The 23,134-nt window shown below is 40.7% G+C and overlaps 1 protein-coding gene across 1 annotated transcript in view; it reads left to right on the top strand.

The window, feature by feature from the left end:
• MYH15 (myosin heavy chain 15) overlaps positions 1-23,134 on the top strand; it is a 46,250-nt gene that overhangs the window by 18,279 nt on the left and 4,837 nt on the right. Inside the window, exons 17-38 of the mRNA XM_085239419.1 lie at positions 14-193; positions 1,460-1,592; positions 3,412-3,479; positions 5,359-5,446; positions 5,671-5,788; positions 6,017-6,140; positions 6,833-6,969; positions 7,349-7,604; positions 7,996-8,238; positions 8,833-9,009; positions 9,486-9,631; positions 10,194-10,284; positions 11,335-11,724; positions 12,947-13,073; positions 14,108-14,226; positions 14,700-14,896; positions 15,531-15,880; positions 16,624-16,748; positions 18,984-19,099; positions 20,868-21,060; positions 21,719-21,922; positions 22,787-22,912. Of these exons, the coding sequence (XP_085095545.1) occupies positions 14-193; positions 1,460-1,592; positions 3,412-3,479; positions 5,359-5,446; positions 5,671-5,788; positions 6,017-6,140; positions 6,833-6,969; positions 7,349-7,604; positions 7,996-8,238; positions 8,833-9,009; positions 9,486-9,631; positions 10,194-10,284; positions 11,335-11,724; positions 12,947-13,073; positions 14,108-14,226; positions 14,700-14,896; positions 15,531-15,880; positions 16,624-16,748; positions 18,984-19,099; positions 20,868-21,060; positions 21,719-21,922; positions 22,787-22,912 (3,708 nt within the window). The remainder of the gene's footprint in view (positions 1-13; positions 194-1,459; positions 1,593-3,411; positions 3,480-5,358; positions 5,447-5,670; positions 5,789-6,016; positions 6,141-6,832; positions 6,970-7,348; positions 7,605-7,995; positions 8,239-8,832; positions 9,010-9,485; positions 9,632-10,193; positions 10,285-11,334; positions 11,725-12,946; positions 13,074-14,107; positions 14,227-14,699; positions 14,897-15,530; positions 15,881-16,623; positions 16,749-18,983; positions 19,100-20,867; positions 21,061-21,718; positions 21,923-22,786; positions 22,913-23,134) is intronic.

The raw sequence follows: 23,134 nt of genomic DNA, 5'->3' as shown, positions 1-23,134 counted from the left end.
TTTAAATCAACAGCCATTGGGAATCCTGTCTATCCTTGAAGAAGAATGTATGTTCCCAAAAGCTACAGATATGACGTTCAAAGCCAAACTTTATGACAATCATCTTGGCAAGTCACCTAACTTCCAGAAGCCCAGGCCTGATAAGAAAAGGAAATATGAAGCTCACTTTGAACTTATTCATTATGCTGGCTCAGTAAGTTTCTCTGCTTGCAGGTAGATCTTATATTAGAGGGCTTCCAGGTGGGGTTTAATCTATGATGTGCAATGAAGGAGGGTGGGAAGGCTGAAGAGAGAAACAAAGAGCAGATGTCTGCTCTCTCTGCCTGATTATTGCCACACAGTATGATACTGTCAGCCTCCAAGACATCTGGTCCTTGGCTACACAGATAAAGGGAACGAACTGAGAGCTAATAGCAACACTGCTGAAAATACTATTTGTCTTTTTTACTTTTCCAATAATCAGATTAATGATTAATCAGCAGCAGCATCAAACTTTCCATCTTGATTCCGTGCACAAATGAACTAAGCCATCTCTAACCAAATAATTTTTTAAAAAAATTAAAAATTGGCATAGCTTTTTACTTATGTTAAGAACGCTGAGTCAGTATAGCCAGTACAGCCAAAGGAAATGTGGCTGTGAAGGTTTAATTAACAGGCCTGCTGCTGATGGGGCAAAGAAATACAATCCAGTACTGTGTCATCTGAGCCAAAATTTATCCAGTTTCAAAGCTGCTTTCAGACCAGATGGCAGAAAGAGTTTGAGAGGGATATAGGATTATTTATTTTTTTTAAATAAAACTGACGTTGATGTGGAGGCTCAATACAGCAGAGCTGGAGTCTAGCTGGTGCTGGTTTAAGATAATTTCAAAGTAGAGTTGAATTTTAAACTAACTTTGTATCTATTATGAGTAATGCCCATTCTTACTCTTCATCTGTAGATGTTAATGTATTCTGCAAAAAAAAAAAAGAAAATTTGCATGTTCACGTGGTGCTGTTAATGGAACGTATTTTCCCACTAAGTACAGCTATGGAGAAGTCTAGGGGTTAGAATTTTAAGCAAAATATTTCTGTTTAAAAAATGTTAATTATTCCAGTGTAGTACTCTGTTGTAAAGTGAAATTATGACTTGTGTGTTTGTAGTTCAGGTGCTACGGGTAGGGCTCCTAGAATACTGATGATGTGGTATTTTTACAGCCAGCCATGTGGAGTTCACAAGGACATGCAGGGACCAGAAAGTTTAGAAGGGATGTGAATGATTCAGATGTCAGTTGTTAGGAAGAGATATTTGGCAATTAGAAAGCAAAGAACTGGATGGAAGGTGGTGAAAAACTGAGTGACTGTTCCAGCTCAGAGCAGCGCTTCACAAAATGTCATTGGCTTCAAGCCAAGCCATAAAGAACTACTCTGAAGGGGAAAGCATTTGTAACCTCTTGTTTGTATTTTCAATACCTTGCTGTAGGTTCCCTATAACATCATTGGGTGGCTGGAGAAGAACAAAGACCCGCTTAATGAAACTGTAGTAGGTATTTTCCAAAAGTCATCCAATAAGCTCCTGGCAAGCCTGTTTGAAAGCTATGTTGGTGCTGACAGTGGTAAGCAGAATTGGCTCACATGGATCTTTCATTTCTGGAATGTGTGCTTGGAAATATATTTAAGAAACAAAACAGTTCTATAAGCTGCAATTGAGTCAGTGCTAAATGAGGCAGTGATTAGTTATTTAGATGTTCACAGCATCTGTAAGAGTCTGGCACGCTATCCTAAGTAAGCCATTAACTCAATTAGTTTAAATGCTCAATACCTCTGAGCAATTTTGGCAAGGAAATCTGTGTTGTGAACATTCCAGTAGGTGTTTGGGCATGCAGATGTTCAGATATGGAGGCAAGAGTCGCACAAAACATTCTGTGCATAAATACCTATGCACAAAAACAGCTTGTTTCCCATGCTAGCCATCCTGAATTAAATAAGAAGAGCAAAGATTTAGAGAGAAATTTGAAATATTTTGTTGGATTAGTGGTAAGAAAATGACCAACTACCTTGGCCAAAGCAGCAGAACATCTTACAAATGTATCTTCCTTTTGGGTTGCTGTTGTTGTGGATTTTTTTTGTTGATTTTTTTTTTTTTTTTTTTTTTACAAGATTGGTGTTTGTCTGAGGATGTATTTAAGCTGTATGCATTATACAGAACTGTTTTGTTGGAGAGAAGACAAGTAGCAAGCATCCAGAAAATTGATGTTAAGTAAATAAGACTGGCATGCATTACAAAGATTCAGGCTCTTATGTCCTGAAGTTGCAATCACTTACAGCCTATTTATTAGTAACCTCATCTCTATAGATGTTGTTGTCATGAATCATAAGACACTTGCTGAGGAAGCAAGCAGACTGCAAACTTCATAATATGGAGAAGAGATGGAGTTGAATATAAATAACAAAAATCATGCCAGTAGCAAATTCTTGTAAGTTATTAATGACCTATTTGCTTGTGGATATTCCTGTCTGTCAGAATACTACCTTGCTTTTATTTGGTATCTGGAGAAAAGACCAGCCAGCCCAGATTAGCCTCTTCTAATCTTGGCAGTGTCACTTTTAAAAGGGGGGAGAGGATTTTGGTAATTGCATCAAACACATTGCACTCTTTACCTCTCCTTTAATGTTGACTGTTGTTGACAAGTGACAGAATGCCAGACCTCCTGGGAATGATCTAATGGTCCAGTATTTAGAGAGCTGCAGCAATTGCTGTACATTTTTGGGTCATGTTTGGCTGTTGCGTTGTACAACTTCATAAAGGTCATGTCAAAAATTAGCATTCTTTTGGAGGACCAGAGTGATTTTGACTCTGAAGCTTTAAGCAAAATTCAGGCAATGCAAAGCTACTCTATCTAAAATTACGAAATAAATATTTATTTCCATCTATTTGTTTCTGTCTGGGCAAACATTAGTTGCAGAAGTTCAGTGTCTCATTAGCAGACAGTGCCTGTACAGTAATCTATAGTACAAATTCTCACTAAGCATTACTTTTTGGCATTCTGTATCATTTCATGCAATATAGGTCTTAGTGAACCACAAGCCACTCTGTGTTGTTAACATTATTTTTCTGCCTTATTCATATTTATGATCTTTCTGCATAACAAGTGATGATGTCCAGAACTGGAATGAAAATGGAATCCAGAAAGCTTGCAGCAGTCTTTAACAAAAATCTTGACTGTGGACAGAGAGCTGCTATCTTGTGATATATAACACTTGATGTTCAGAAGCTTTTGTATACTACTTGAACTCATGTAGCCATCAAGCTGTTAAGTGTGCCTTTTATTTGAAGGAAGTTGTGCTACTAGAATTGTCTGTCTCCCGTGCCCCCATCTGCACTCCTTACTGAGATACTGCTTGTGATTTTTTTTACTCTTCTTTTTTTCTTAGCTGACCAGGGTGGAGAAAAGAAACGCAAGAAAGGTGCTTCTTTTCAAACAGTGTCCTCATTACACAAGGTTTGTTGACCTCACTTCACCTAATGGTTAGAGTTGAGACAATACTTTTGAAAAAGGATATTAAGGATTGTAATAGACAAAAGAGACTGAAATCCAATATCAGAATTTAATTCTGGGCTTGAGTTACTGGCTTATGATTACTAAGGGCCTGGAGCATCTCCCATATGAAGAAAGGCTGAGTAACATGAGTCTCTATAGCCCGGGGAAATAAACACTGAGAGGGCATTTGATAAAAATATCTAAAGGGAGGTGGAAGGCACATGGATGAGGCCAGACTCTTCTCAGTGGTGTGTAGTGAAAGGACAGGAGTAATAGCAAAAAAACTTGAACATAGGAAGTTCTGTACCAAAATGAGGAAGAACTTCTTTCTGGTAAGGGTGATAGAGCTCTGGCACAGGCTGCCTGGGGAGGTTGTGAGTCTCCTTCTCTGGAGATATTCAAGACCTGTCTGGACATTTACCTGTGTGACCTTCTGTAGGGAACTGCTTTAGCAGGGGAGTTGGACTTGATGATTTCTTGAGGTGCCTTCCAACCCCTGCAATGCTGGATTATGCTAACCTAATACCTTGTTATTAAAAATGTGAGAGGCTGCTCTGTTTTCTTCAAGCAATCAGGAGATAAAACGTTTTTTATTCTGTTTGAGAAAGTATCACAGAATGTTGTGCACTGTGTTTGTCGTTTATTTTGTGGCTTGTTGCTCTGTGCATGTCTTTGGTCCTGAAACTGATTACAAGTCATTTGCTTATTCCTACTTTGTTACTGCTTCTAATGGGATCCCACCATAAGAGTAATGGTGGAAAAAAAATGTGGGTAGGTATCTCCCACTGGTCACATCATTTCATCTCATCAGTAGTTACTTTCCATGAAGTGAAATCACAGGAAACTGAGACCCATATCTTGCCAGATGAAGAACTGTAAAGATAGCTGACAGATGTGTTCACAGGTGGCAGTCTAATAGTCCACTAAAAGAGGACACAAGGAGCTGCTAAGTATCTAGTTCACTTTGTCTCCTTTGTCATCCTGACCAGAATAGGAGAAATCCTCAGTTTTAACAGTCTGCATTGATGATGATAAGATATATCACTTCTAATCTTCTCTATTTTTCCCGTGCTGGAAAAAACATTTTCCCCAGAGCTTGGGATCACTTGCCTGCCTGAGAGATATCAGATTAAGATTAATAAAGGAAAAATATTTGTCCAGGAAGACAAGAGCCTAATTTTTATGAGGAACAGATGGGAAATTTGAAGTGACAAGGCAAAAATGCAGTTCAGGTCAGTCTTATTAGGTGAAAGAAATGTGACACTCATGCAAAACGGTATGAAGTCACTACATAAGCAAGATGGGATGAAAACTGTCACTGGGCACTTAAGTGTGAAGAGAGAGTGCTGATGCTTAAGGTGACCATAATCTTTTATGACAAAACAGAGTTTAACATCAGTGATGTGTTAATTAAGTTGTCATAAACACAGCACAGCTTATTGAGGGTCTTCTTTTATTCATGGACCATTACCTGAAGAATATGTCCTGTAGTTAGTGTAAGGAGAAGAAATGCAAAACACTAGCCTTTACAGGAATGTTCTGTAGGATGATATTGCATCTTGTGTCACAAACCGTGTGTAGTGCCAGCTTTTGGGGCTGTAAGTAAAATACATCTTCTTAAGATTTTCCTAAAACAAATGTTGATTCCTACAATAAAGTTAGTTTATGCTTTGATTTATTTGAAATCATTTATTTTTAATGACTTTTTAAGCTTATAATCTTATTGAGGACTACTTAGAGAAATGACTTTAATAAGCTTAACCAAGAAACCAAAGAAATAAGTGATGAAAATTCAACAAAACCATTAAAGCTCAGTGTGTTTTTTGTATGTCTGTTACAGGAAAATTTAAATAAACTAATGACTAACCTAAGATCTACAGCCCCTCACTTTGTACGATGCATTATTCCCAACGAATCAAAAACACCAGGTATGGAAAACACAGCTGTCTTAAAACCTCAGAATATTTGAACAATGTAATTCCAGTATTTACTTGCAAGCCCCCTGGAATGAATTTGAATACTGTCTACATATATTGTTCACCTAATCCCCCGATGTTCCCTTTCATGAGATGACACCCCACATTTTTTAGTTTCCTTGGTGAAATGAAGATTAAGCCCTATAGAAGAGTTTAGCTTTGTTTCTCCCCTGTAGGTGCAATGGATGCTTTTCTTGTCTTGCATCAGCTCCGCTGTAATGGCGTCCTGGAAGGCATCCGCATTTGCCGTAAGGGTTTCCCAAACAGGGTGCTTTATGCTGACTTTAAACAAAGGTAATGCAGAGCTGTGTTGTCTCCCGTCCTGTCCCAACGAACAAAATAAGCAAAGCATGCCTTCTCATTTTTTATTGGAAATGTTTTATTTCATTCCAGTTTATTTTCCATTCTTTTTGTCTGAACGTGAAAGGCAGAACTCTGCTCTTGTGCCTGTGTAGATGCAAAGCAGGAAATTAGTCCAGGCCATTATGCTAGTTTTATTTATTGCTCCTCTGTTGTTAACAGGTACCGCATTCTGAATCCAGGTGCAATACCAGAAGATAAGTTTGTGGATAGCAGAAAAGCTGCCGAAAAACTACTGGCATCTTTAGATATTGACCATAACCAATATCGTTTCGGGCATACTAAGGTAACCAGAGAAAGATGATTAATGAATGTGTAAAGAGAAAGGCAAGGGATCTGATCTGCAGAATAGGACACTATGCAACCTCTGGTCATGTCAATTAATGAGGAGTTAACAATATATATTATTATACATATAATATATGTATATTATATGTATATTATATTATAGCAGTATAGCAGAAAACTAAAATTAAACTGTGCTAGAGAAAAGTTATTTCTCTAGCTTAAGTTCCCCAAAAGCTTGTATTACAGCAACAGTACAAACAAACACAAGAGCAGCTGATATTCCATACTCCCCAGTAAAATATTAGCTGATTTGCACCATGAGGTCAGCTGCAGCTTTTTTAACGAAGCTGTGTGACATGATCCCATTAGTAGGGACCTGACAGTGGGCAGCTATGGTTTAGCCGAACCTGTCACAGCTGAAATGTACTACGGAGCATGTCAATAAAACAGTTTCACTAATTCAAAACTAGGAACATGAGATTTGGTTTTAAAGAAACAGTGAAACAGTGCAGTCCCTAATCAAAGTACCTTACTTTTTATTAATGCATGTATCATCTTATTTCTTAATAAATGTGCCAATAGAACTACCATTCTTCTGAACAATTACAACAACGTCTGTATAGCTAACTGCTGGTGTGCTTTGGAAGAAAACTAATCACTGTCATCAAATGACATCTGTGCATGTACCAGGTGTTCTTCAAGGCTGGTCTGTTGGGTCACCTAGAAGAAATGAGAGATGAGAGACTTGCAAAGATCCTAACGATGATCCAGGCAAGGGCACGTGGCAGACTGATGAGGATTGAGTTCCAGAAGATAGTGGAGCGCAGGTATGAAGTCACCCTCTTCAATCTTAGCGGATAATAGTCATTAGCATTTAATTATATGTTGAGTAGAGCCATTATTACTGTCACTAAGGCTCTAACTAATCCTAAATTAAAGGTTTAACATGCATGTCTGATAAAACTAATAGCAACTGTTTCTTGGTTACCTGAAAATGGGATTTGGAAATTTTTCATGTCCCTGAAAATTAAGAGTTACAGAAAACATTTCCTGCATGTGTTGGAACCAAGAACAAGTTCCCAATATAACCAGGGAGCAGAGTTGTAAAAGTGATTGAGAATGAAAAAAAAAAAAAGAAAAAAAAAAGTATCTCATTTTCTAAATTCATGCTAATCATTAGGGGATTTTGCTTTCTTCCTTAAACAGGGATGCCCTTCTTGTAATTCAGTGGAATATCCGTGCCTTTATGGCTGTGAAGAATTGGCCCTGGATGAAGCTTTTCTTTAAGATCAAACCTCTTCTGAAGTCTGCAGAAACTGAAAAAGAGATGGCCAATATGAAGGAAGAGTTTTTGAAACTGAAGGAGGCCCTGGAAAAATCTGAAGCAAGGAGAAAGGAACTTGAAGAGAAACAAGTCTCTTTAGTTCAAGAAAAAAATGATTTGCTATTGCAGCTCCAAGCTGTGAGTAGATGTATACTTATGTATTCATTAGATGTACTTTCAAGATCAAAGGCTTACAGACCATGATATTATTTCAGTTCAAATAAAATAAGCTGTTGGTCTTGTCAGAGTCTTGCCGAAAAGTAGAGCAGATAGAAATTTTCATGCTTGAGCATAAAACCAGGTGGACTAACAATGCAAGTCTTCTCAGAATTCTGTCCAAAGCAATTTCTGTGGCAGTCATTCTCACCACTCTATTGTCGTGCTCTGTTAATTAATTCTGGTCTTGTTTTCTGAAGTCAGGAGTAGAGAATTTTCTCTAGCCTTGATTGGATCAAGCCCTGTGACTGCTTTACAGGATAGGTGAGGGATGAGGCAGTGACTACTTGATCTCTTTCTTTTGGCACCCCAGGAGCAAGACACTCTGGCAGATGCTGAGGAGCGATGCGACTTGTTGATTAAATCCAAGATTCAGCTGGAGGCCAAAGTCAAAGAGCTGACAGAGCGAGTTGAGGATGAGGAAGAGATGAATTCTGAGCTGACATCCAAAAAGAGAAAATTGGAAGACGAGTGCTCTGAGCTCAAGAAAGATATTGATGATCTTGAAATAACACTTGCAAAAGTAGAGAAAGAGAAGCATGCTACTGAAAATAAGGTGCCTGTTGAACTTTGCCATATATTCAAAAGAGGTCAAGCAAGGATTATCTTTATGACAAGATCTACTGGTCTTTTTGACAGCTTTATACTCTGTTACATAGGCCAAACTGTAGGATCACTACACACAGAGTCATTTGAACCTATGAGGGAAAATCAGTTAGTCTGAGTTTCTCTTTTTCTGAAATGAATTTTGCTGCAACTCTTCTAAAGAATTATGTCTAGGTTTGGCATTCTTAAGTAAACAATTTTCTGCTGTAACCTTGAGTTCTTCCAGCTCTTTTTCTGGGGACCTCTTATTTTTCCCAGAGAGAATCAGGAGCTATAATCCACCACAGAAAGAGTAGCACTGGGAAAAAATAAAAATAAAAATCAATGCTTTTGATATAAAAAAAAAAGTCTGCAACACGAACTTTGCACATACTGGCTCTTTTGCTGACAGTTTCACAGAAATTGCCACAAAGGGGTGAAGGGAAAGACATCCTTTTCAATGTCTTCTTCCATACAAATTCACTAGGAACATTCATTTGAACCAAGTTATGATAATCCCTTTCTTCAGAATCCTACAAATACACTTCCTTCATCCTCCACATAGGTGAAAAATCTGACAGAAGAAATGGCAGCTCTTGATGAGAACATCAGCAAACTTACTAAGGAGAAGAAGTCCTTGCAGGAAGCTCATCAGCAAGTTCTGGATGACCTTCAAGCAGAGGAAGACAAGGTCAACACACTGAGCAAAGCTAAAGTGAAACTGGAACAGCAAGTGGATGATGTAAGGCTTAGTTTTTCTGCATTGCTTGTTTGTCCAACACTAACAGTTGTCATGAGTCTGAAATGTCATAAAGCTTTGTCCTTTCAGAATCAATCACGTATTTATAAATGCAGCTCTTGTTGAATTGTCTGTAAAAAGTAAAATGACAGAAACAACGTGAATCTTATCTGCATGCTCAAGCCTCTGAAAGGAATGTAATAAAAAAGGGAAAATCTGCTACGTTTGCATTTGCAGTGTAACTTGACATGGAAACAGAACTTTGCTACAGAAAACTGCAATGCTTACTCAGACATAAAGCAGGGACTAGTCCTTATATTTCTTTAGCTCATATGTCTATTGGCTGCACAAGATTGTATGCCTACACTTATGTACTTCAACACTTGCTAGGGCTCAGCATGAAGATGAGCTTAGTATGCAACTGAATGTTATAAACAATCTGTGTTGAATATATTTAATGAGTGACTTTGTACCTAAAGCTTGAGGGCTCACTTGAACAAGAGAAGAAAGTGAGGATGGATCTAGAGAGGGCAAAACGCAAACTGGAAGGAGATTTGAAGCTGACTCAAGAGAGTGTCATGGACTTGGAAAATGATAAGTTGCAAATGGAGGAAAAGCTGAAGAAGTAAGAATTTTTTTCTGTTATACTAAGTAAAAGCAGCACAGTTACCACTGCCTGATGTATTCAGATGTGTCATTGTGGCCTGGTGGTGGCTTAAAGGAAATTTCATCACAGATGAGAGAGTGATGGAGGGGAAAATCAGTGTTACTTGTTTGCAGTATACCTGAACCATTAGAATTGATTAGACTTATCAGCATTAAATATATATAGTTTGTTTTTATTGCTTAGGAGAGAAAGGAATCTTCTAAGAAGTCATTCCTCCTAACTATAAGAGTATTGTTGAAAGACCTAACTCCATTAAGCATATTTTTCCTTTGAGTATGAAAATAGCATTGCTCTGTATGGCATAAGGAACAAGAAATGTAATTGCACAAATATCTGAAGTCTTGACTTGGAAACGACTGCTAAGACAGTTATGTATTTTCTTCCATATGGTGATACACAAGAATTGTTTTCATTTTTAGATACATTAGGAGTTTTGTTGAACAGCTCTTTAAAAATTGCATGAGCCTAGTTTTGAACTGTGGAAAAAACTGTCATAGTGGGATTTTCCTTTCCTTGGCAGGAAAGAGTTTGAAATGAGCCAACTGAATTCCAAGATAGAAGACGAACAAGCTATTGTAATGCAACTGCAGAAGAAGATTAAGGAGCTTCAGGTTAGCTTGCTTCTTTCTCATTTCTCTTAGAACGAGCTTCCCAAGGCTGGATATGTCTTTGGGCAGCCTTTTCTAGGGAAGGCATACCTGTCCATTACAGAGAGGTTGGAACTGGATGGTCTTTTCTGTTCCTTTCAATCCAAGCCACTATATCATTATCCACCTTACTGAAGGGCTTTGCAGAGATTTTCACAGCTAGCTGCTACTCAGCTTTGAGACCCAAAGTAGTGCAATCCCAATCCCTTTTCCCTCAAGGAACTGATTCCTCAAGATGTATGACTGCAGAATGCTAGTAGTTTCAGGAAAGGCAGAAAGGCTTCATTGTTCTCATTTAAGCTTGGAACCATGGAGCTGAGGATGGCTGTGGTTGCCAGGGAGGAGTTCAGCAATTAGTAGGAATGGATTTGAAATTTAGAGTAGGAGCTCAAATACACATGAAATTTTCAACAGAAATTAAAAGGCCAAAGTCAACCAGGATAGTCCCAACAAAATATCAACTCTGATTTTTCTATAAATAAAGAACATTTGAATAACTTGAATGTGAAGCATATGTTCACCAAAATAACTGTTTCAATAAATAAAAATAAAGGCCTCCCAATGAATAGTCACTACTCATTAAATTCTAGACACTGCTTTATTTAAAGTCATCAGTCTTAAAATTCCTAGAGAGAAATTACTTCTGTCATAGCTCTCTAGCTGTCAGATAGCTCTTAGACTGGAAGCAAAGAGAACTCTTACAGTTCCCCTCAATGGCAATCAGTTGCTACACCTACTGAGAAATAACTTCTCTCCCGTACTTGACCTATATGTAAAGTACATGACAGAATACAAGGCTGACGTACTTTACCTGAGTGTCTTGAACTAAAGCTTGTGGGGAAAATTGTAGAACTCATAGAGCTATTTACTAAGAGAAAGATATCTTGCCCTCTGGCTCAGTATCTGATTTATTGACACAGATGGGCAAATTTTCTAACTGCTGTAACATGCTTCAAGGTTTTCTGGTGGGAATCATCTGAAGGTGACTCCAAGGTTCTCTTTTCTCTTTGTTAGGCTCGTATAGAAGAGTTAGAAGAGGAGCTGGAAGCAGAAAGAGCTGCTCGAGCCAAGGTGGAAAAGCAGAGATCAGATTTGGCCAGAGAGCTGGAGGAATTAAGCGAGCGGCTTGAAGAGGCTGGAGGTGCCACTGCTGCCCAGCTGGAGATGAACAAGAAACGTGAAGCTGAATTCCTGAAGCTGCGGCGTGACCTCGAGGAGGCCACGCTGCACTATGAAGCCACAGCTGCTGCTCTGAGGAAGAAGCACGCAGACAGTGTGGCTGAGATGGGGGAGCAGCTGGACAACCTGCAGCGCGTCAAGCAGAAACTGGAAAAGGAGAAAAGCGAGCTGAAAATGGAAGTGGATGATCTGACATCCAACATGGAGCAAACGGTTAAGGGAAAAGTAAGGGCCTTGAGACTTCCCATACCCCCCAGTGGTCTTGTGTAGCCAAGGCTTGTCTGAAGGCTTCCCAGGACAGCTGGTAGGGCTGGCACGTTTCAGAAAGTCGTGTCTTGCAATCTGGTGGAGCTTGTGAGTGCAGTATCACCCCTTCCCCAGCTGGTGGTATAGCCCTTCTCATTTGGAGACAGGATAGGCACTGAAATGGCCTATGTCAGTTGTAATACATCCTCAGTCCCAGACATACTGGTTATTCATATATCTCAGAGCACAAAACCATGCCGCTTAGTGGTCCCCTATGCTGATGATGACTGCGGTCATGCCATTCAAGGCAGCTCACATGTTGATCTCGGCCCACAGTTTTGACTCACATGAGCTGTTCATTTTCAATTCCTATGGCTGAATTATGCATTTTGCTTCCTCAGTAGACAGTCATGGCAGCTTTCAGAGCGCTCTAAAGAGCGCTCTGAAACTGAAGACAGGATTTCAGTATTCTGAGTATAAGAAGGCTGACATCAAACTCAATTTATTATAAATAGCAATTACAGCAGAATCAGTAAAGCAATTTTCACTGGAAATGATTTTCCCATCAAACACTTGAGATGAAGCTTATGTCTGAACTTCATAGGCATATGATTGGTTCTCTGATGCTTCACTTCAGAACACAGTTAAGGAAAAGCAAATGAGGAAGGTGTTCTGATGGGGAGACCCCTGCCTGGGACCACAGACACAGGGTTTCTATTCTCCATTTTACTGCTGTGACATGGCAGCTTTTCTTCTCACAGTTCCAGTGTCCTTGTCTTCAAAACAGTGACAGTGTGTACACACACACACACACACACACACAGAGCCTGATGAGTGGGATTATTTCTTCTTGATTACTTTTAATACTGAGCCAAATCTCAAATACTTTATTTGTGTTCCAGTCACTCAGTGTTCCTGTAAGGTGCATTTCACTGTTGTTTTATTTGCCAGGTCAAATTGCTCTTTAAGCTAGGGTGCCAACCAAACAAGAGCTCTTGCTGTAAAGCTTTTGAAGATCAGGCCTTACCCTCTCATTAACATTCATTACAAGCTGGTGGTAGAAGAGATGTTTGTGTCTTTGTTATCTGCTGTTTATTTGAAAGGAGCACACACAAAAAAGATGTATTTCAAATGTTACAGCTTCCAAATGGCTACTTGGAGGCTGCAGCTTTGTATGTCTCTTCTCCTGATTCCCATTTAGGCAAATGCGGAAAAACTTTGTCGCACTTATGAAGATCATCTGAATGAGACAAAAAGTAAACTGGATGAAATGACTCGCCTCATGAATGACCTCACTACTCAGAAAGCAAAACTCCAGAGTGAAAACGGTATGTGTAGTAAATGAGTGTTCAGTCCAAATAAGCTACTGGTAAGCAGAATGTCAAGTGGCTACATAAAAGAGAAGTGGTGTGCAGCGGCATTAGTACTGAATCTGACGGGATTTGGTTTGCTAAGTAGAGTTGTAGCTTTGCATCTTCCAATTTTCCTGTCTTCAGTATTCATGTAACATAGGCTGGAGAGACCCTGCCTTGAACTGTCTTTTGAAACTGGTCTATAATCCTATCTACCAGCATGCTGTGCTACTGCCTCATGAGCTGAAGTGGATGTGCTGGCTAAGTACCACTTTCACAAACAACAACGCATATATTGCAGAGCTAGAGGGAAGATGAGGGAGTTGGCATACTTCAGTTGTCTGTGTGAATACACCTTCCTCAGCACGGCCTCAGGCATTGCACCCCAGAGGATGCTCACATCCAACAAAAAAGTGCATGCTACATTTTCTTGCCACAGAACTCTTATCTCTGCATCTCCATCAGATACCACTGTTCTGCCAGACTAACTTCCTGTGTATTTTTAAAGACATTTCATTTCCTGTCTATTTTCATGTTATTTCTCTGTACTCTTGAAGGGCTGCAGTTTCTGCCCCGTAGTGATGCCCTTGTGATAAGTAAAGTTTTCCTTATATAGCCCTCTGTTTTGTATGCTGGCAGTTGTGAGGTTATTAAAGTACTTTGGATCCCTCTGAAAAGAAATCTGTAAAGACAAAGTAGTGAAGAAAACAAAACCAGCTACAATTTCATGTGAAAGGAAGCATCAGTCTAGCCTGATTCATGAAATTGCTTGAAGTTCACAAATCCAAGTAATGACTGTACAAATATGAGTAATCAGGAAAAAAAAAGAAAAAAAAAAAAGAAAGTTATCCTAGTTAAGTGTCTTGATGGCTACAAGTTTGGAAGATGCTTCACAAAAGGCCAGCCATAATCATGTTTGTTCTTTCCCTCAGTAGAATTGTGTAACTTGGACTTTGACTTTTGGCTCTGGCTGCAAGTGTGTTACTTCCTCTTCTTAAATCCTGTGACAGGTGAATTTGTAAGACAGCTTGAAGAGAAGGAGTCACTGATAAGTCAACTGTCCAGAGGAAAAACATCATTTACTCAGCAGATTGAAGAACTTAGGAGACAGCTAGAAGAGGAAACCAAGGTAATGCTGTGACTGTATCCCATTCATTGAAATAGAATAGGAGAAACTATTCACGTTCATTTGTATCCTGGATAAAAACTGAAATGAGATATAGGAATGAGAATACCACCTGCTAACAGAACAGTATAAATTCCTGCCCTGACAGCAGCAAGTCAAAGGAGAATAGTTTTGAAAAATAAGTAGTGTTCATAATTGCTTTATAAAACTGACCTAATAGTCTATGCAAAATCTCAGATCTTGCATCTTATAAATCGGAATGTTGCTCCAAAGGTATGAGAATATCTTCAGTTTTGGTAGTTTGCCCAGCATGTTACCTGTTGGGATGACTTTTTGCCTGACTTGTCCAGGCCTGACAAGGCCAGCAAAAAAAAAAAACAACAAAGACTTGACCCTTCGTTTGAATTTCTAGGGCATGCTTGTTTAGGTTATCCTATAGGTAACCCTGCAATGTTGTGACCTTTCTATCCCTACAGTCCAAAAACGCCCTGGCTCATGCCCTGCAAGCAGCCAGGCATGACTGTGATCTCTTGCGAGAACAGTATGAAGAGGAGCAAGAAGCCAAGGCAGAGCTGCAGCGGGCTCTTTCCAAGGGAAACGCAGAAGTGGCGCAGTGGAGAACAAAGTATGAGACTGATGCCATTCAGAGGACTGAGGAACTAGAAGATGCCAAGTAAGTGGCTTACATGGGCTTCATCTGGCACTCAGCTGAGAGGACTATAGCATCTGTCTCTGAGCATCTCCAGTCTGCAGGATCTTCCCTCACTTCCAGTACATTTTCTCCATCTAGGATTTTCCCTGTGATCTTTTTCAGGTTCCTCCTTTCTTTCCAGGACCTCTTCTTTTTGCTGAGACTACCATGCCCTGGCTTTCCCCATCTAAATAGCCTATGACCAAAAGTCCAAGGCATGATCAGTCTCCTAATTAGAAGCTATGTCTCTTAAATGGAAATTTCAGTATATAGCACTTTAATTTGACTAGGTTTTATCAAAATTCACAACCAGCCCATAGTGGTCACAATTAGAAATCATAGCAGGCTTCTTATTGAGAAATCAAAAGTTCAGTTTCAAACATTCACGCACATGCACAAAATTATCTGCTACTTGTAACATTCACAATTTAAGCTATTTTTTGTCTACGAAAGTCCCTTCTCTCTAGAGGCTTGATTTTTATTTATTTCTCCTTCCCTTTCCCCCCCATTTTCCCTTTGGAAATCAAATTATTGAGATATTGCTTTGGCGTCAGCTTTTCTGGATAGACAGCAGTCATTGCCCTCACTCGTTTTGCTGTCTCTTCCCATCTGGCAGGAAAAAGCTTGCTGCCCGCCTGCAAGAAGCCGAGGAAGCAATTGAAGCTGCCAACGCGAAGTGCTCTTCTCTGGAAAAGACAAAGCACAGGCTGCAGAATGAACTGGAAGATATGATGATTGATCTAGAAAAGGCCAACTCAGCAGCTGCCTCCCTGGACAAGAAGCAGCGTGGTTTCGACAAGATCATCAATGACTGGAAGCAGAAGTATGAAGAGTCACAGGCTGAGCTGGAGGCTTCCCAGAAGGAGGCCCGCAGCCTCAGCACAGAGCTCTTCAAGCTGAAGAATGCCTATGAAGAGACACTGGACCATCTGGAGACTCTGAAACGGGAAAACAAGAATCTCCAAGGTAGGCTTCATTCAGGACCCCATGGCTGGTACCAGAGACACAGCATTGGGAACAGCTGTAGGGAAAGCCATTTCTCTTATCCTTGAAAGAACTTTCAGGTGTGCCTGGAGACACTGATGCTGGAAATGAAAGTTTTAAGCATTGAAAATGTTTTTGCCGGAGGACTGACTAGATCTGTGTAATCTAGTGTTGCCTACAGCTTTGTTTGAAACAAGAATTCTTGTTGCAAGGGAGAAGGAAGACCCTTAAGTGTCGTTGTAGCCTTTTACTAGCAGTACAATCCTTGCTAGTTACACCAATGGAGCAATTCACATTATTGAAAGCAAATTTCTAATCATGACCACTGCCTTTTCCTCCTCCTGCCAGGGGCAGGGGAAGAGAGCTCACTGCTTGCAGGGATGTCAGCCTCAGAGAAGGAACAAGAAAGGTGGCAAAGATGCAACAGATGAGGCCTACATAGCTCCCAAAGTAGGGCACCATGTTGCTAGCCTGCAGATCACAGATAAAAACTAAACCGCTTCAAAAAGTATTTATGAGAAAACCCGTGCCCTCAAGTTCATCAGGTAAAAGCAGTGGCTATACAAGTAGGATGCACACAAGCTGTCTTGCACACAGATGAGCACTTGAGGTGCCAGACACATGGATCCTATATTCTCATTCTGTGTATTGCTTTATGTTTGGAATACTCAAATTGACACTAAATCCCTCTGACCTTTTTTTTTTTTTTAATTTGTTTGTTTCAGAGGAAATTTCTGATCTGACTAATCAGATCAGTGAAGGAAACAAGAACCTCCATGAGATAGAAAAAGTCAAGAAGCAGGTAGAACAAGAAAAGTCAGAGGTTCAGCTGGCTCTGGAAGAAGCAGAGGTAAGGAGAGAGAACTCAAAGGATTAAGAAATTATTTCTTTATCGTGAATTTCCCTCCTTTTTGATCCTCTCAGCTACACTGCAAATGTGCGTGGAACTGCCCTGCGACGAGCTCTCCTGAGCTTGCTAGCCAGCCATGGGTTTCAAGAGAGACTGGTGTCTTCTGGAGATCTCAGCTCTGAGATCACCAAACAGAGGCTGCTTCAAAGGATGTGTCTTGTAGGGGTTGTTATTGTTTTCTTTCCTTTTTTTTTTTTTTTCTTTCTTTCTGGAAGCACATAAATCCTCTGCTCATTTTCTGAAAAGCCAGCATAAGAGCATTCCAGTCTTTCAGGAAATTTGGGAATTATGCTTTTACAATATTTTATCAGATATTTCTAGTATCTAGTTTCCATCAGCAAATTCACCATTTCCTATCACAGAGCATAAGAAAAAAAAAAACCTCCAGATGACACTAAACCCCACAAGGTTTTAAATATTGCTTTAGATGATGCACTTTGCTTTAAAAAAAAAAAAATAAAGTGGTCCCAGGCTTGGAAACAAGACAAAAACAGGCCATCCAGAAAATCTTTTACTCCCATAGGAGTTTGGTAAGACACTTAACATCACTGTGTTTCTTTTTATAGTGACAGGTATGCGCTATGCAATAGGGATGGCCCATCACAGTTTACAGAAACAAACCACCAATACAGAACAGACTGATTGGAGATTCTGATTATTTCCAGGGTTTTCTGGAAGGTTGGTGCATTGCAGAGCTAGGAAGGGGGTGTCGGTGTTGCTGGCTAGAAGCAACACAGCAAGGGATTGTAGGGAAGGGCTGTGTTTCATTTGAATTGTTCCCTTCACAGCATCTGTTGAAGTGAGCATCATGCAGCAACAGGGATCTGTTAATGCCTTAAATGCTGTGCAACTTCTTTTGTCTATTACAGGATGCTTTACAGATTGCAGGGATTTCACAGCCAAACAAACAGGTCTCACAATCAGAGCAGAAGAAATGGCATGTCTGTCTCCCCCAGTTCTGAGATGTGAAGGGTGATTACATGCTCTGTCACTGAGCTTCTCTCACAGGAAAGAATACATCGCTTCTGAGGAATCCAAGAGGCACGCTTTACTTTCATGAACTGTGTGAAATGGTTTCCTGAATCTCTGAAATTGGCAGCTAACTGAAGTAAAGCGATGATGTATCTTAATTGTGATAGAAATATTGCAGACTTTCTCCCTCCCTTGTGATTTGGATTTCTGGCCCTTGTCACTGGTGTTTCTGTGTACTGTTCCCAGTAACAGAGTGGCTGCTTGGCATGAAGTGGCATGAAAAGTGACCTGTAGCTGCTGCACAATGACCAGAGATAAGCAAGGATTTTGAACAACTTTGCTTTTGGGAACCCCATTCTGTTTCCACCATCTCTTGAAGGAAACACAGCAAAGCCAGTGCAATTTTATACTTCAGAGAGCATTTTCAAACTATGTGGTATTCAGTTCCACTTTCCTTCTCTGTGTGATCAGAGCAGCAGTGAGTGAGAGTGCCCTGAACTTGGTTTGTGCATGACCTGAGAGTCAAAGACCTGGTGTTTACTCGTTGCCACTAGCACAGTTCTTGACTTCCATGAGTGAGAGAGAACATCAGAACAAGGACAAGTCTCCCCTGTTCTGTAATGTTTCCTTCATGTTTACTGGAAATAAGGGGCAGAATAGTTTTGTAGTTTGTCTCACAGAGCTGATGCCTCCTATGTCTGTCCTTAAAGTCACTCCATAATGAGATTGCATATGTGGGAGGTTTTCAAAACACCCTGATTTGGAGAGATCTTGATGAGCTGTATGTGGACCCCTTCAAGCTCCCAACAACAATCTGGCTTCAGCTTCTCCCTCTCCCTTAGAAGCCAATGCACTTCCTGAGGGTGTCTGCACTGCAGTGCAGGGGAATGCATGTGTTGGTATCAAAACTATGTAGGCAAGGTCTAAAGTACCTGGTACTTTGGTGAGCCATGGACTATTTGAGAATTTGTACTATGAGGAGCTTTCTGCTCCATTTTCCAGATGCCAGGTTGCATCAAAGGTGAATAAAAGCATTGCTTTGCCAAGTAAGCAGCTCATGTCTCTTGCTTAGAGATAGGGGCAGTGGAGGAACGTTGCTACTGGGAGCAGTGAGAAAAGTGTGAAGGGATCTCTTTCTGCATCAGCTTGTGATTTGAAAAGAAAGAAAAAGTAACTGCAAGCTCATGGTGCTTTCTATTCCAGGGAGCTTTGGAGCATGAAGAAAGCAAGACCCTTCGTTTTCAGCTTGAGCTTTCTCAGCTTAAAGCTGATTTTGAAAGGAAGCTGGCTGAAAAGGATGAAGAAATGGAAAATATAAGGTACTGTACAGAGAGCTTTTATTTTTGTTTCTTCTGCTGAAAGAATCAGAAATATTCTCAAGACCCAAGACAGCCAAACAAAGCACAGCGAGTTATGGCAGCAAAAGCAGATGCTGGCAGTACCAATAACTAAGGCAGCTCTGGTTATTGCTCTTTGCCAGAGGGTAGTTCTACCACAAGATCTTTTTCTTAGTTCAGATATTCCTGTCAGTCCAGTCTCTGACAGCGTACATGTAAACTCACCAGATATGTCACAAAGCAGCTGCAGGAAAACCAGCTGGCACAGTCATGGGAAGACCATGAGCTGCTATGCCTGTATGTTTACAGCAGGAAGCAAGCAGATCTAGTCTACTGCCTTCTCCTAGAATGAGCTCCTTCCAAAGGGAATCACAAATCAGGAGAAATGTTGCAGTGGTGCTCAGATTGATGCTACCTGAAGGCAATATTTAATTCTGCATCTGGTTCATTTGTGCAATCCATAGCTGTTTGCAGGAAGGACACAAGAAGCTTGCAGTTATGCATGCACAATTTGGATAAGCGGTGAGATTTGGAGAGGTACAGAAAGCGTGGATATAAAAGGAGAGGAGCCTGCAGGTAAAAAGGGGTGAGCAGCAAGAAAAAGGAAAAGTATTCAGATGACAGAAGGATGAAATCTTTTCCCCACTTTCCTCTAGCACAAATCCTAGTCTGAAGAGTTACACTGATTATAGAGACCACAGGACAAGCCATTCCATTTGGTGTTCCTGCCTCAGCCACACTGTGCATGTTTTGCTGCTAGGCTGCCCTGCAGGCAGGCAGGGCTATCCTTGGGAATCTGGGGCACAGTTCTCCGTCTTGCCCAAGCAATAAGACCGTCAAGGTTTTCCTTGTTGCCTTAATGAGTTCCCAGAAATGATATGCAAACAGCGAAGCCCGGCCAAGGGTGAGAAGAAATTTTTTTACTGTGTGAGTCATATTCTGTACATTGAGTTACTTTCTGGCTGCAGGAGAGCAAAACCTTCACCTTGGGACTGAGAATGTGGAACTGCTGATTTTAAGCCTCTCTGATCTGACTGTTAGAGGAAAATTATGCACCTGCTTCTATTTATTTTGCCATCTCTTAAATTGACAGTAAGTTGCCTTTAACAGGGAGACCAGCCTGTTAATTACAGCAGGCTTAATCTTTTCTAACTTTACATGTCCATAACACAGATTTCTATTCCTAATCTACTCCCATAATAATTCAGCATACAAAATATATGTTCCAACATTTACTTTAAGATGCACTAAATTGTAGCTTGCAAGTGCCATTTACTACATAAAGAACCGCTAGAGTGATTAGCTTGAATGTAGCTCCCAACCATCAGTTTGATTAATCTCCTTTCTTAATGCTTCCATGTAAAGCATCCCAGTAGATGATTCAGTAAATATGACAAGTGACAGTTAAGCTTGAAATGCTTCTTGCAAGGTTCAGGCCTGTACTTGCCTGTGCTCCTAAGATACTTGAGGAAGCTCCCTGCTGAAATATTGCCAAAGAAAACATGGGAGAAGGATGCTGTAAGTGCTTACAGGTGAGGAGTTGGCTGAGGGTGTGAAACATACTAGACAAGTACACAGCAACAAGGTACTAGAAACACATGCTATGTATGTCATTTAGAAATGTAGTGCTGCTTCTAGATGAGACAACTCTTGAAGGTGAAGTATAGTTTCACGTAGCTCTACGTCCCTTCCCAGAGAGTAAAACAATTCCCTTCACCCTTAACTTCCCATTTACTTTATCCAAAATCAGGAGGAACCAACAACGCACCATAGATTCTCTACAGTCCACCCTTGATTCTGAAGCCCGGAGCAGAAATGAGGCTATCCGTCTGAAGAAGAAGATGGAAGGAGACCTCAACGAGATGGAAATCCAGCTCAGCCATGCTAACAGACATGCTGCAGAAGCAACCAAGTCAGCACGTGGCCTGCAGACACAAATTAAGGTACTCTGAGAGCCGGGTTTCATACCAAAACAGTAATGGTGATCAATAGAGAAGCTACTCTCAAGCACATGCAGTAAAGCCCTTATGATCACATCTGATATGAGACAATATTGAGCAGTAGATTTCTTCCAAGGCTTGCAGACAAGGTGAGTGAGATACAGGCATGAAACCCTGCTGGCTACAGCTTCCTGCAGGCACAGAGAGCTACGGCATGAGATACTGAAAATCTGTGATTTCCTTGAGAGCCTGCAAATCTTTTAAAATTGGAGAGCAAATCAGTTGGCTGTACAGAGTATGTGTGTGTGTGTGTGTGTGTGTGTTCAGTTTTCTCACCTGCTTCAACATTGGTAATTTTTTTTGTTTTAAAAAGGTTTAAAAAGATAAGAGATCTCTTAAGTCATTACCTGCCTCTGCTCCTTCCTGTGCCCATGCTGCCAGTTCTGCCTTAGGCAGAAGTGCCAGCTCTGACAGATCTCAGTTCAGGTTTTTCCCCCCCTTGCACCACCTACCAGGAAAGCTCTTGAGATAGCAGTCTAGAGGAAGCTTTTCTCCAATAAATAAACACTGAACCTTTGGAGGTGGGCCCTAGGTCTATAGGTCCTTTATATAGGGACTCAAAATGGAGTTGGCCTGGTAAAATCTGGCTGCTTTGTTCTAGGAGCTCCAGGTGCAGCTGGATGACTTGGGACACCTGAATGAAGACTTGAAGGAGCAGCTGGCAGTCTCTGACAGGAGGAACAACCTTCTCCAGTCAGAGCTGGATGAGCTGAGGGCTTTGCTGGACCAGACTGAACGGGCGAGGAAGCTGGCAGAGCATGAGTTGCTGGAAGCCACTGAACGTGTGAACCTGCTGCACACTCAGGTTGGCTTTTCCTGGGTTAAACTGAGCTTCACCTGTTAAGCACTGACACTGGGAATCACAAGACAGATGCTCCCTGCATGCCTTCTGTTAAGAAAATGAAGGAGAGGAAATAAGCCACTCTGCAGATGAGCTCCCTCCTTTCTGCCAGGGCAACTGGAACTGATGGCTCGGCAAACTGCTTTAAGCAGTTCCCAGAAAATATGGATGGGTGATTACAAGAGCAAGTTGTAGTTCTTTCCCTCTCTAGGTGCTATAAAACCATAGCTTCCTGCTTTCACTTCGCTGCAGCTGGGATGGAGAAGCAGACATGGTGTTTTTGCTGCTGTTTCTCAGCAAATCAAACTGCAGAGCCTGGGTGTAGGCCTACTGTGCAGTGTAGCAAAAAGTACTTGACTACACCACAGGGCTTCGTTACGAGAAGCCTTTGGACTTGAAGAGTCGTGTAGGAACACCTCTTGACTCAGCAGCATTTTTGCTGCAAAATCCAAGCTTCTCTTCACCAAATACTGAATACTCAGAAGGGAGAATGAGCTTTTTCTGCTTTGATGTTTTGTTCTAACGATCTCATTAACTAACAGATTATGGATCATTAGTTTTCTGAGTTGAACTGCTTTATCCATCTTCTATTTCAGTCTCTAGCTTATTATTTTATCTGAATCAAAATCTGAATGTTTACAGCTTTGTGAGTACTCTTAACACCTCCTAGGCCTGACGGTAGCAAAAGCCTTTACCACACTGCTGGGTCTCTCAAAATACTGCAAAAATAATTAAACCTTGGTGTGCTATGGTATTTAAAGAAGTTAGGTCTCCAGCAATCACTTTTCCTCCTTTTCTGCTTTTCCTTTGTGGAAAATGTAATTAAAGAACACAAGCCTGATCAATCAGAAGAAGAAGCTGGAGGGTGACATCTCCCAGATGCAGAATGAAGTGGAAGAATCAATCCAGGAGTGCCGGAACGCAGAGGAAAAAGCGAAGAAAGCAATCACAGATGTAAGTAGCCTAGTTCCTTGCTCGTATTGTTTCAGCTCCACCGTGTCCAAGGACAGCACAGCATTTCTTAAGTATGTTACAAACCTGATATACCCCAAGTGCTCCACAGTAATCTGGAGGCAGCTGATGAAACTACGACGTTACACAGGCTGGAGGTAAAAAGAGAGGAAAGAATTCTGCTTGATCGACTTTATCTTATTTTTTCAAGAATGTAGATTCCAC

Source organism: Meleagris gallopavo, chromosome 1, assembly GCF_905368555.1.
Source record: "Meleagris gallopavo chromosome 1, MGAL_WU_HG_1.1, whole genome shotgun sequence".
Lineage (NCBI taxonomy): Eukaryota > Metazoa > Chordata > Aves > Galliformes > Phasianidae > Meleagris > Meleagris gallopavo.
Note: the sequence above shows the minus strand (reverse complement) of the source record. Positions and strands in the feature narration are given on the sequence as shown.